Below are 12,697 nucleotides of genomic sequence, written 5' to 3'. Positions count from 1 at the left end.
ACACGACAGAGCTAGAAAAGAGAGAAAGACACAACATACAACACACAGTTTTGGGAAGGAGATAAAACGAATAGGACTTACTTTAAAGCAGATCTGTTGCTAGAGCATCAACAGAGTCAAACAGAATAACTAAAAGAAGAAGGAACAATTGAAAGAGATGAAACATTTTTTCAGTTTCTACATCTTTGCCTCAGTGTTTCTGTACCAGGTCTATGGTAGCCATGATAATATTACGAATGGGATGTCTGCCACAGCGCCTGGTGACATTATTATTGGGGGACTGTTCCCAATACATGAAAGTGTTAACATTATCATTGCAGAAGATGGCAGAGAGACACGGACTTGTAACAGGTAAGTTTTCACCCTGACATGTGTTAAGTGGTGTTAGCATGGGTACAGTACACTGGGCACTGGTCATCGTGTGTGTGTGTGTGTGTATGTTTATTTATAGAGTCCATTTGGTTTGCGTCCCTCAGGTTCAACACTGCTCGGCTGGTCCAGTCTCTCATGATGGTGCAGATGGTGGAGGAGGTAAACAGGAGGCATGAGTTGGGGAACCTCAGCTTGGGCTATCACATCCTGGACTCCTGCTCCGACGTGACCACCGCTCTGGAGCAGAGCCTGGCCTTCATGAGGAGAGGCAGCGGGGAAGGTCAGTAATTAATTCAGTAATCGATCCGGGAAGACGTCCAATCAATAGCAGAATCTGAAATCTGAAAATACATTTTTGGGATCTCTGAGATTAGTTAGAGACAACACAAAACATCAGGATCAGATACATGACATATGGATTAGTCATTTAACGACCACAAAAACCGCTAAAAAAGAATATGGGAGGATTATAAGCAGGACAAATTTCAAAAACATGTTTATGGTAGTAAAGTTGATGCAAAACATTTTCACAGTTTTTAAATTTGCTACAATAACATGACTTGAGGTTATTGTTACTACCAGCATCACTCTAAAATCAAATTTACATAGTCATATTTGAATATTGGGCTAGGTGTTCAGTGAAGTATCTTTTGTTGGGCTCATTTCCTGCATTTAATGCAAGGGTTTGACTGACGGTTAAAGGGAAAACATCAGAGTTACTGAATTTTCTGCTCATCTCTTTCATTTCTCAGCTGCCGTTGTTATATCATTCTGTCTCAAGTTACCTTACCCTCTGCTGCTTGTTGGATCCCATTTAGTTTGAAACCATCAAAACCCCTTCAAATTTTCCAGTAACTATTGAACTAACTAGACATCCTAGTCATTCCAAAGCCATAATCCATCATTGTACACTCTGCGTTGTCACTTTTGGGTAGAGAAATAGCTTCTTCTTTTCTTCTCTTCTTTAATAATTGGCAGCATGTTAGCGGACATGTAGTATTTGAATCAAAGTACATAGAAGTAATATTATATTTATATTGAAAATTATAGCTTAAACTGTTATTTCACGCATTCATAAATAAAAACAAGGGCTGTAAGGAATGTCCCTGCACCTTTGCTTTACCATTCTCAAACTGCCCTCCTCAAACACAGAGCACCAGGCAGATTTACACATTAATAGTTTGGTTGGTATTTGTCTGAGAAAAATACAGATTTTAGCACACTGAATTAGAACTGATTTGCCATTCAGTGATAGAAAATGTATGAGGAAAGCATGTGGATGTGCCAAATGGATCTGCACCATTTACATTTTTCTCATCTAATTTCTCTGGACCAATATGGATATTATTTATAGGAACAAATCTTTTAAGGTCTCAGTTGGACTGTGAGAGTACCGCTGTCACACCATATGGCAGTGGCATATGGTATATTTCTTTCAGCATCCATTCACAAAACCTGGTGCATGCCATGTGTTTCTGGGCAGTTTTCTGAAACCTTTTATTTATTTAGGGAAGGTTCACTGAGCACACTAGCTTTCTTTCACCACTCACTTCCACAGTCACACACATTTCCAATTACAGCGCAGTCTTTTACTGTATCAATTGAGCAGCTCTTCAGCAGTTGGGAGTAAAGTAGCTGTTTCAAGGGTTATCTTGACAGTAGCTGTGACCCTTATTTGTTCACTTTTCCTGCCCAAATGTTTTTAATGAATCTGGAAAATTTGGTCAAGCAACCATCTAGTCACAAGAGCCCAAACCAAACTTGCTATCTTGAATAAGGAGATATTTTACAAGGTAACATAAATTTGCCAGTGACAATTCCTTTTTTTTGTTTGCAATATTGACATTTATAGCCATATCCAGATCACTTGAAATACAGTTAGTGCTTTCACTGGAAACCGGAGGAGGAGTTTAACAAGTGTAACACATACATTTTTCAAATCTCAGTATTAAAGGGACCTTGCCCCAAATCACAACAGTGAAGCTAGGCAATGGGACATGGTCTATGGATAATGTAAAATAGAGGTGTAATGAAGAGAATACCCCCAAAAATGAAATACATTTGTATTTTTCTTAAAATATTTCAAGAAAAAGTAATGTAAGTGATGTAAATGATGACACAAAACCAAAATAATGACTAACAAAGTGTCTCCTGATCCTTAGGTGAGGATAGCAGTATGGATGGTGCAGAGCTCCCCTCCCCACCTGTCTTGGCTGTCATCGGTGGTTACCACTCAGAGATATCCATAGCGGTTGCTAGGCAACTCAACCTGGAGCACATCCCTCAGGTATGACTGAGCTTAAAGACCTCTTGATTCAAGTAAAGCTGCTAAATACTGTTGGATGATAGAGTTCTGCATTTTTATAGCTCCGAGCTAAGATCTGAATGGCAGAAAATGAGTATCAAGAAAAGACAAACTTTGTCCAACCCAGCACTATTCTAAGATATAAAAGAGTAGAGTAAAGATCAATTTGTCATGTGGTTATAGCTCTTGTATAACACATGTTTCTTCATTCTTTACAGATAAGTTACGGTTCAACCTCTGGTCTCCTGAGTGATAAGAACCGCTTTCCAAACTTTATGCGGACAGTACCAGAGGACGATCACCAGGCGCGTGCCATCGTCCAGATTCTGAAACAGCAGAATTGGACCTGGGTTGGTGTGGTGACAACTGATGGCGACTACGGCCGCTATGCGCTTGACCGCCTCCAGCTTCATGCCACAGAGAACAACATCTGCCTGGCCTTCACCTCCATCCTACCAGATGTTCTGGGTGACTATAACCTCAAGGGCCGCATTAAGGCGACAGTCAAAAGCATTATTGACAACCCCAACGTCAAGGTCATCGTATCCTTCGCCAAGCCCGACCATATGATGTATCTTTTTAACAGTCTTCTCCAAGATCGGCGAGGCAGGGGGAAAGTTTGGGTGGCCAGTGACAACTGGTCAGAGTCAAGGCGCGTGTTAAGGAACTGGACTCTGAGTGATGCAGGAACCATCATTGGGGTCACTCTTAAGTCTGCAAACACATCCAAGTTTCTGCAGTACCTCAGTAATCTTGACGTAAACCCTGACGACCACAAGAACAACACTTTCTTGCGTAGGTTTCTACAGGAACATGGGGAAAAACAGCAAGGATTGAGGTACAAACAAAGTGTAGGCCTTGAGGTTGCACAGAAGGCCAGTTCAACACAGGGAGAATTGGGTGTGAGACTTGATCGAGTGAAGAGAGACAAGCCGGTAAAGCCCAGTGACTCAGCCAATGAGATGCTGGAGAAGAAGATATACCCGTATGCTGTGTTGAGTGTGGGGTTGGCAGTTAGAGCTGTTGCTCAGGCTGTGGCAGATCTCTGTGTCAACAGGGACTGTAAGACAAGCCAGAGACTGCAGCCCTGGGAGGTGAATACACACACACACACACACACAAATGTGTGAGCACATACACACTCACTCATGACATTATATGCTTGAAAGTCACGCGAAAATGTGATTCTCTTTTCACATGATCACAAATTCACTCCATGTTCATCATTTTGCACTTTCAGTTGAGGGGAGCCCTATGGAGAGCCATGTTCCACATGGATGGGCAATACTACACATTCGACAAAAGAGGTGACCTCAACACTGGATATGATGTCATCCTTTGGCAGCAGATTTCACCAACGTTTGTGGACGTGCATGACATCGTAGCTTATTACAGCATACAAAACAAGAAATTGACTTTTACCTCAGGACAGGATTTCGTCAATCTCACAGTAATAATTTTCATTCCTTAATTGTTTCTTTCTCTCTAGACTTCTGTCATTGCTTCTCCTTCTCCGGTCTTTATTTCTATTCTGTTTCCTCATTCTCTACTGAGTCACTCTATCACACTCTATCTGCATTTCTCACATCTTATTGTAATCAACTCTACTCATGAAGAAACTTTGTATTCCCAGGAAGAGGTGGTTTCCAGGTGCTCAAACAGCTGTGCTCCAGGCTCCAGGAGGCAGTCAGCTGCGGGACAGCCTGTCTGCTGCTATGAATGTGTGTCCTGCCCTGAGAACTACTTTTCCAGTGACACTGGTGTGTATTAGTTGCATCTTAACTTTGACTCCCCTCTACAGCTAGGCTTACATGCTATACCCCGCAAACAATGAAGACACCAGTAACATTCATTCATGACCTACATCACGCAATTAAAAGTATATGACACTGCCTAAGAACATATTATGTCGCTCCCTTGTAAGCCTTATGTTCAGACTGAATGGCCATTTTGTTACCACCCCATTATTCAGTCTGACGAGTGGGCGGGATGCGATTCAGGAGTCTGGAACCAGGCTATGGTAAACTAGGAGGTATGAGCAATGTCCAGCTCAAAAGACAATAGAATATAACCAGTCTTGTGTTGTTTCTAAGCGTTCCTCCTCTGTTTCTAGATTCTGCAAAGTGTCGTCAGTGTGACACCGAAACCCATTACTCCGGGATGGGAAGCGCCAGCTGCACCCGCAAGAAAACTGTCCTCCTCGGTTGGAAAGATCCCTATTGTATTGTACTGCTGGCCTTTACTGCCCTGGCGGCAGTGCTCACCCTCGTTGCTGGGATCATCTTCATAGTTTACTGGAACACCCCTGTTGTGCGGGCGTCTGTGGGCCCCATCTCCCTCCTTCTCCTCCTTTCTCTCTTGGGCACCTTTGTGAGTGTGTTCTTTTTTGGCGGTGAGCCCACTAGGTGGCAGTGCCAAGCGCGGCAGATACTGTTTGGCCTCAGCTTCACCCTGTGCATCTCCTGCATCCTGGTCAAGTCCTGTAAGATCGTCTTTGCGTTTGAGTTTGACCCCAGTGTACAGAGGATCCTAAAGAAGCTCTACAAGCCCTACATCATCATCGCAGTGTGCATGTCGCTTCAAGTAGTCATCTGTGGCCTGTGGCTAGCGCTCCAGTCTCCAATGCCCCACTGGGAGCAACTGACAAACAAAACGCGCCTGTTCAGGTGCGATGAGAGGTCATTTGGTGCATTTGGAGCCATGCTAAGCTACATTGGCCTGTTGGCTCTCATTGGCTTTGTTTTTGCCTTCAAAGGCAGGAAGCTGCCTCACAGTTACAACGAAGCAAAGTTCATCACCTTCAGCATGTTGATCTACTTCATCTGCTGGATCATCTTTGGTCCAGTGTATGCCAATGTCACTGGCCAGTACCGTCCAGTGGTGGAGATGACGGTTATCCTCATCTCAGCCTTCGGCATTCTGTTTTGTCACTTCCTCCCAAAATGTTACATCATTCTGTTCAAGCAGGAAGCAAACACAGAGAGCGCCTTCCAGCAGGATATTAGGAGCTATTCCATGGGTGAGATGCTAGCTGAGGACGGAGAGCACCAGCTCTCGCCTCAGTTGGGCTCTGGAGGGCACCAGAACTTAGCTTTAGAGATGGAAAAACCAGCATCAAATTCACTGCCGGACCAGAGCTCGGCCACGGGGCCGTCGCTCTCTGATTTTCCAGACTCTAAGCCAAGGCCCACTGAGCAGCTGAATGAATACATTTTGAAGAATGGTCGTAAGCAGTTAAAGAAATATTCAAGCTTCCCGGCATGAATACCAAAGTGATTCAACAGGATTGAACATTTCATTACAATGTTCACAACTGCAGTACACAATGTAACAATTCAAATATTACCAATATATTATGTTAGAAGATTTGTGCATCTGAAAAGGATTTTGTGTAAAGGACAACAACAGTGAATAAATGAATGTAGGCATTGTTAAATGGTAAATGGACTGCATTTATATAGCGCTTTTCTAGTCTAGCGACTACTCAAAGCGCTTTACAACATGCCTACATTCACCCATTCACACACACAGTTATACACCGATGGCGGCAAGCTACCACGCAGGGTGCTGGCGCAACCATCGGGAGCAATTTTGGGGTTCAGTATCTTGCCCAAGGACACTTCGACATGTGGACTGGAGGAGCCGGGGAACCAGAGGCCTACACCAGAAGCCGTGCAGAAGACAATTCTCTCCCTTTTCTTCCACATGCAACAGATGTGGCCAACAGAGAGAAACACACCTGGATCACCGACCCAGACATCAGGACACAACAGAGCAATCCTTTTCCCTGGAAAACCAGAGTTTTGAAACCGCAAGCTTCGAACTGCTCACAACACGACAAACAAAGGACTCCAAGTAAGACTGTAACAACTAGGCATATAGCATAGCAACAGCATTAGGAAAATAACATATATATATATATTCAATGAAGTGAATGTAAACTGTTTACTAATGTTGAATTGTTGATATATATTGTATTTACAAACTGTTATTCTGTTAACACCAAATAGCCACCCCACATGTTAGATAGGATAAATGGACAAACTTAGGGTTTGCATGTATTTTAACTCCACTAACATGATCTAACTTCATGATCTCATAACACCAAAGGATATATCGTTATTCTATTTACTCATATTCTATTGTTAGATAAAATCCCTGAATTCTCATTCAACTTAGTTTGCCAACTCCACCAAGCCTACACAGCTTTTCCTCCATCTAGGCCTATGGTTTATGACCCTTTCTTCCCCTCTCTAACAAAGGGCCAGGACCTGGTCATGCGGCCAGCATGCTCATACATACCCTATAGTTAAGGACCCATGCACACACACACACACACACACACACACACACCCACACACACTTGTAAATAATTTGTATTAGTTTGTGTTACTTTTAATCAATAAATTGTGTGTTGATACAAAAAGGGTCTTGTGTCTGTATTACAGAATGCATGAATGAACCAACCTCTGCTGTTAAAGACCTCACTTTATCCTTCAACCCTTAGTTAAATGACCAATATTATTAATTTAGTGTTAGCTGAAAGTATATTATTGTATTTTAATTGAGATGAACTATTAATATTTAAATATCAATAATAATTATTCAGTTGTTAGTTGATATTTCAAATTGATGGTTAACTTTATGAGACTGATATGAGACTGATTTTTAGACATTGTAGGAATATTTATCTTATCATTTGTGCCACCTCATGAAAAGTTATAACTCTTCATGATCAGTGTCACTGTGTGAAACGACTCATATTCCTTACATAAATATTAGGACATTCCCCTACACTGATTAGTGGACGACCCGCTCTACCTCCTGAGCCACAGCCGCCCCACATCTCTTTACATCTCTGAGAGTGTAAATGAAAAGTGCATAAAATAATTATTCACATTTAAGCTTTGGTATCAATCATGTTATACTGATGTAATAATTCCCAGGGACAATAAACCTACACACAGCAACAAAACCCACAGAACAGTTGCATTATTCAAGAGAAATAAAGGTTTTTGGCCCTTCTAAGCATCTTGCCCCAACTGTGTTCATGTTGTTACTGTACTTGACTGGCAGAGTAATGTGGAGAATTATCACAAAGTCTGTGACATTACAAGAATATCTTGATCACATACTGTATATTCAGTCCAGATATCAGTGGCGAGATTGAACTGCAGTGATCAGTAATAATGAGCAGTGTGCTGCCATTTTAGATTATTACGGATATGGATATGATTATCTGTTTCTCTGTTTTGTGTATGTCTATTTATAAAAATATGTGATGGCTGAGATTGAAATGCATCTTTCCAGGGGTTGAAATCACTTCACACAAAACATTACTGAGGCAAAGGCAATTACCTATCTTGAAAGGATTTCAATTTCAGTTTACCATATCATTTTTTCCCCAGCAGATAAACTATCATTGTATTCTATTTTGTTTGATTTTCTTCTGATAGACTATGAAATGGTCAATATATTCCAATATGTAGAAAGCAGGCTCTCTGACATTGTGTTTATCTCATAGTTGCCTCCTGGAGTTGGCAAAAATATTTTTTACATCAAGCTATATTTAGTGTTCCATGGAACAGCGTTTGGCATTTGTTTCGTAGGCTATGAAAAGATTTCTTGAACTAAAAAAAATAAAAACTTCCTCTTCCTTGTCATGTATTTTTGAATGAAGGGAGTAGCTGTTTTCTGCTCCAATGAAACTGAAAACTCACTTTTGACCAATCCCACACATGCTATATGGGTAAGTTTTATTATCATTTGTTTGTTTCCCCGTAGAGAGAGACAGAGAGAGAGAGGAAGACTGTGTGTGGCATATATGAGCGAGAGAGAGAGAGAGAGAGAGAGAGAGAGAGAGAGAGAGAGAGAATGTGAGAGAGAGAGAGGGAGGGAGCAATAGTGACAGAAGAAACAATGCCACAGAGACAGTGACAGACTGATGAGAAACAACAAATGACAGTGGTACTACAATGGAACTGATAATTTCTCATTTTCTGATACAGAGCCTTCGGAAAAACCCCTTCAAGCCGGTCTCAGGGTTGGGCTAGCTCCTCAATTTGTTTACCAAATACACTAAATACACACTACAGTGTACACAAGACACACCCAAATCCTCCTTGCAACAGCTTTGCAGACATTACCCTCATCCTCCTTTCCTTGTTACGATCACACCCTCTACCAAGGAAGTCAGTAACATGAAAGACGTTAACTAGAAAACAGAGCACATCATTGTCTTCTCCACTATCAACCCACAGAAGAAGCCAGATAACATGCTGTGGGAGACTTTTCCCATCTCATCTGATAAGTGACTGGTCTATGCTGGCCTTTACTAAGTTTTCGACAAGAATTAGCGTGACATCAGGCACAGCGGAGAAAATGTGGATTGTTCCACATTTAAGACATCACAGGAGATGTGTTGTTGTGGTTTGTAGGACAGAGCATTGCTAACCAATGTCATGGGCCCCTATCAGATCTGCCAGTGGTCAAATTAACGAGTCCAATGCAATTAGTCATTCAATTTGCTCTGAGATTCTGTGGCTGCTTTGTGTGTGTATGCTCTCTCTCTCTCGCTCGCTCTCTCACTCGCTCTCTCTTTTTCTCTGGTTTTCCATTATGGGATTTTCTGTTTATCTGTTGTGGTTTCGACTGTTCATTTCTGCTTCCCATGCCTTGCTGTGTGCATTTGTGTGTGTTTTCTTGTGTGCATCCGCCGCGGTGTGTGTGTTGTCAGTGTGTATATGGCAACATCAATCTGTGTGTGTGTGTGTGTGTGTGGTGACTGTTCATGTCTCACTGTGGGACGCGTTGATTAGCGCTCGCTGCGGCTCAGCTCCCAGCTGTCCTTGCGACTGGCCGCTGATTGAAACCAATCAGGCTTGCAATGGCCCCATCGCAGTGACCCCTCACCCCTCCCACCCCCGGCCTAATCACCTGCTGATTGGCCCATGCAGGGCCCCCTCCCGTTGGCACGGAAGGTTAATTTGACCGGCGGATGAAGGCACCAGGAGGGAATAGGAACGTGCGCCGGGTGATATTGCATGGATATAGCTCACCTGTCAATCACAGCCACTTAAAGGAGAGCAGATAGGGAAACACTGGCAACCAGGAAGGAAGGACGGAAGGGAAGGAGGAGAGAATGAATGGTGTTGCTGGTGTAACAAACTGTGGTCGGGTTTGCCTTTTTTTTTGCAAACTGTTGCTTTTTGTCCTTTTTTCTCTCCTGCTTTACTCGTCCATCCCTCCTTATCTTTGACATAGGATCACTAAAATCCATAGCTTTTATACTTTAACTTTTATAGATATTTGGGAATGATCCCTTGTGAAAAAACTATAGTAATCCTATGATACATTTTAGGGTATAATACAAATATCACAGCAAAACTAGAATTTATTTAAGAATATTTTAAAAAGTTATAATGATACCGAAGGAGCTAATAATTCCATAAAGTACAATAAGGTAACCAGAAGCTCACTATTACACTATAAGTCCCTATAGGAATATTACAGTAGGCCAAAATTAGGCTATAGTGATTTTTCATCAGACATATAACATAGTACATTAGACTTGTTATTATATAATGCATTTTCTCTTACAAATAGACGGACAAAAGCACACAATATGAATTCCAGTAACAATAACCACCAGCCTGACCCCACCCCCATTACCATTGTGCAGTCATCATCTACCATCCATTATACTTTATAATTCCTCTCTAAGTGTAAAATTCAACTACCTATCTCTCATTACAATGCCTCATCAAATCCTGTTTATCCTAATTCCCCCCTATAGCTGCAATATATCGAAACCCATTACTGTAGTGTGGAGGTTTGACCAGAGGGTGGCAGTGTTGTATTCAATGTATGAAGTTGTGCCCCATCCATGAAACGCTCTATAGGTCAACGCTGTGCTGTCAACTTCACTATTTTGATGCTTTAGATCTGTGTGTCATCAGGTTTACTTCTGACTTGTTTTACAGTGTGTTTAAATGTGTTTTTTTGTTCAGCAGTGCAGCACAGTGTTACATTTGTAAGTGTTGTGAAATGCGGTGTACTTTGTAATACTTTAGATTACATTTTACTGCTGACAATCTTAATATTTGCAGTCAACAGAGTAATATAGCAGTGAACCGTAATACTTTAGATTACAGTTTACTGCTGATAATCTTAATATTTGTAATCAACAGAGTAATATTACAGTGAACCAAATATATTTCCTCCCACCGTAAATATTTTGACATTGACAGCACACCTCTCCCTCCACACCAGCCTACCTCTCCTTAGTCATTCACTGTGTCAGTTCATAGATTTCACCTTACCCCTCTGCGTCGGTGTGTGTGTGAGTGTGTGTGTGTGTGTGTGTGTGTGTGTGTGTTTGTGTATGTGTGCAGTTTGTGGCAGGTTCTTCTCCCTCCTAGTCTCTGGTGGGTAGAATAATGTTGCCAGATTACCATATCATTACCATATCATTTCCATGTCATTATCATACTGCTGCCTGCGTAAGTGTGTATGTGTGCGTGTGTGTGTGTGTGTGTGTGTGTGTGCGTGTGTGTGTGGACTTGGTATCAGATCTTCAACTGTTTCTCTTTCTCTCTGTATAACACAAACACACATGCTCTCGCTCTCTCTCTCTCTCTCTCTCTCTCTCTCTCACACACACACACACACACACAGACAATCCCCTGCTGGAATACACACTTCTCTCTGACATCCTCCCTCTGTTTTTCACTGTCATAGGCTATCTCTCTATCTCTGTCCCACATCCATGTAAGCACATCATAATTCTCAATAATCTGCCATTCATAATCCTTGTTTGTTTATCTAAATGCCAATTAAAGTCAACCTCTTAGTGAAATGGCCACAGTAGCTAGCATTTGCTTGCTGGACTGTATGAACCTGTACTCAGATCAGGACTGTGTTTTGCTGTGTAAACTCTATCACTGTTTTAAGACAAAGGGAGCACCTTTAGGATCCAGCAATTAAGATTCATTCTAGATATCCATTGGCATAATGTTAACTATTTTTCATGGTTATCAGGTACAAAATATAGTCCGGTTACCCATGATTGAACACAGACACTTTGAGTGTACAGTGGTTCAGCATCAGTGATTAATTGAGCTTCCCTGATAATCCAGCACGCCTCACCCTATGCCGTCTATCTATCCCCAGAATGGAGCAAATGTAAAAATAAATTGAACCAGACAAGATACATGCAAACCCCTTTCCCCACAGTCATCCATTTTGGGTCTGAATGCTGAATGCCCCACTAGCAACACATTTTGGATACATGACAACCTAACATCTTTTCTACACAGTCAGAAATGCTGCAGTAATGAATTACAGAATGTCTATCCCTATAACACAGTCAGTCAGCCATTCTGGCTCCATTTCTCATACTACAAAGTCAGCCATTTTGGGTCTGCAGCTGCTAGAAAGAGCCCATTTAGTGAGGGGAGCATGTTTGGGGTCGCGCCCTTGTTTACATGGGGAGCCAGAGCTGATGGTTTTAAAATGGCGTCCAGATGGTGACAGAGGCTTGATTGCAGCAGAGGGGGCTTCGCTGTCCCGCCCACTCCTGCTGTCCAGCTACTTTAGCTAAAGCTGCATCTCTCTATCTGCTCCCTCTATCTTCTATCGTCTATCTGCCTCTGCTCTTTTATCACTCCCTGCTCTGTTCAACGCTGCTCAGAGCTATTGTGTGTTTCCTTTCTGGATGTGATTCTAGACATGTCCGTCTTTATGTTACAGTCTGTGTTATCTCTACTATTGCCTCCCTCTCTCTCTCTCTCTCTCTCTCTCTGCCCCCCCACCCCACCCCCCGCTTCCCTCTCATGCCCCCATTGCTTTTGACTGACTCACTGTCTTGCTCTTATGCACCCCCCCCCACACACACACACACTCCCCCAGAACACACACACACCTACACACATATGCACACACTCGCCTGCAGACTAAGGTGATGCATGGCAGCGGTGTGTGTACATTGTCTGTGTGATGGATTGGACTACCCGTTGGTAA

General features: G+C 42.3%; 1 protein-coding gene across 1 annotated transcript; it reads left to right on the top strand.

Moving 5' to 3' along the window:
• Window positions 1-58: 58 nt before the first annotated feature.
• LOC139643983 (G-protein coupled receptor family C group 6 member A-like) lies at window positions 59-7,169 on the top strand. The gene is made up of 7 exons (XM_071519320.1): window positions 59-351; window positions 477-652; window positions 2,535-2,659; window positions 2,896-3,771; window positions 3,918-4,127; window positions 4,311-4,437; window positions 4,791-7,169. Exons 1-7 carry the CDS (start codon window positions 158-160, stop codon window positions 5,939-5,941), a joined length of 2,859 nt encoding a protein of 952 aa, XP_071375421.1. The 5' UTR covers window positions 59-157; the 3' UTR covers window positions 5,942-7,169.
• Window positions 7,170-12,697: the final 5,528 nt, after the last annotated feature.

This window comes from Centroberyx affinis, unplaced genomic scaffold, assembly GCF_046629955.1.
Source record: "Centroberyx affinis isolate AG114_WGS23_722 - 3 ecotype Tasmania unplaced genomic scaffold, CSIRO-AGI_Caff_v1 ptg000687l_1, whole genome shotgun sequence".
Lineage (NCBI taxonomy): Eukaryota > Metazoa > Chordata > Actinopteri > Beryciformes > Berycidae > Centroberyx > Centroberyx affinis.
The sequence above is the reverse complement of the archived record's forward strand: the minus strand, read 5'-3'. Positions and strand labels throughout refer to the sequence as shown.

Bases quoted from the DNA above. Each gene is read 5' to 3' on its own strand.
- LOC139643983 (XM_071519320.1), top strand. From the start codon at position 158: ATGAAACATTTTTTCAGTTTCTACATCTTTGCCTCAGTGTTTCTGTAC. The intron at 352-476 runs GTAAGTTTTCAC...TGCGTCCCTCAG, and splicing joins GAGACACGGACTTGTAACAG to GTTCAACACTGCTCGGCTGG. The intron at 4,438-4,790 runs GTGTGTATTAGT...CTCTGTTTCTAG, and splicing joins CTACTTTTCCAGTGACACTG to ATTCTGCAAAGTGTCGTCAG.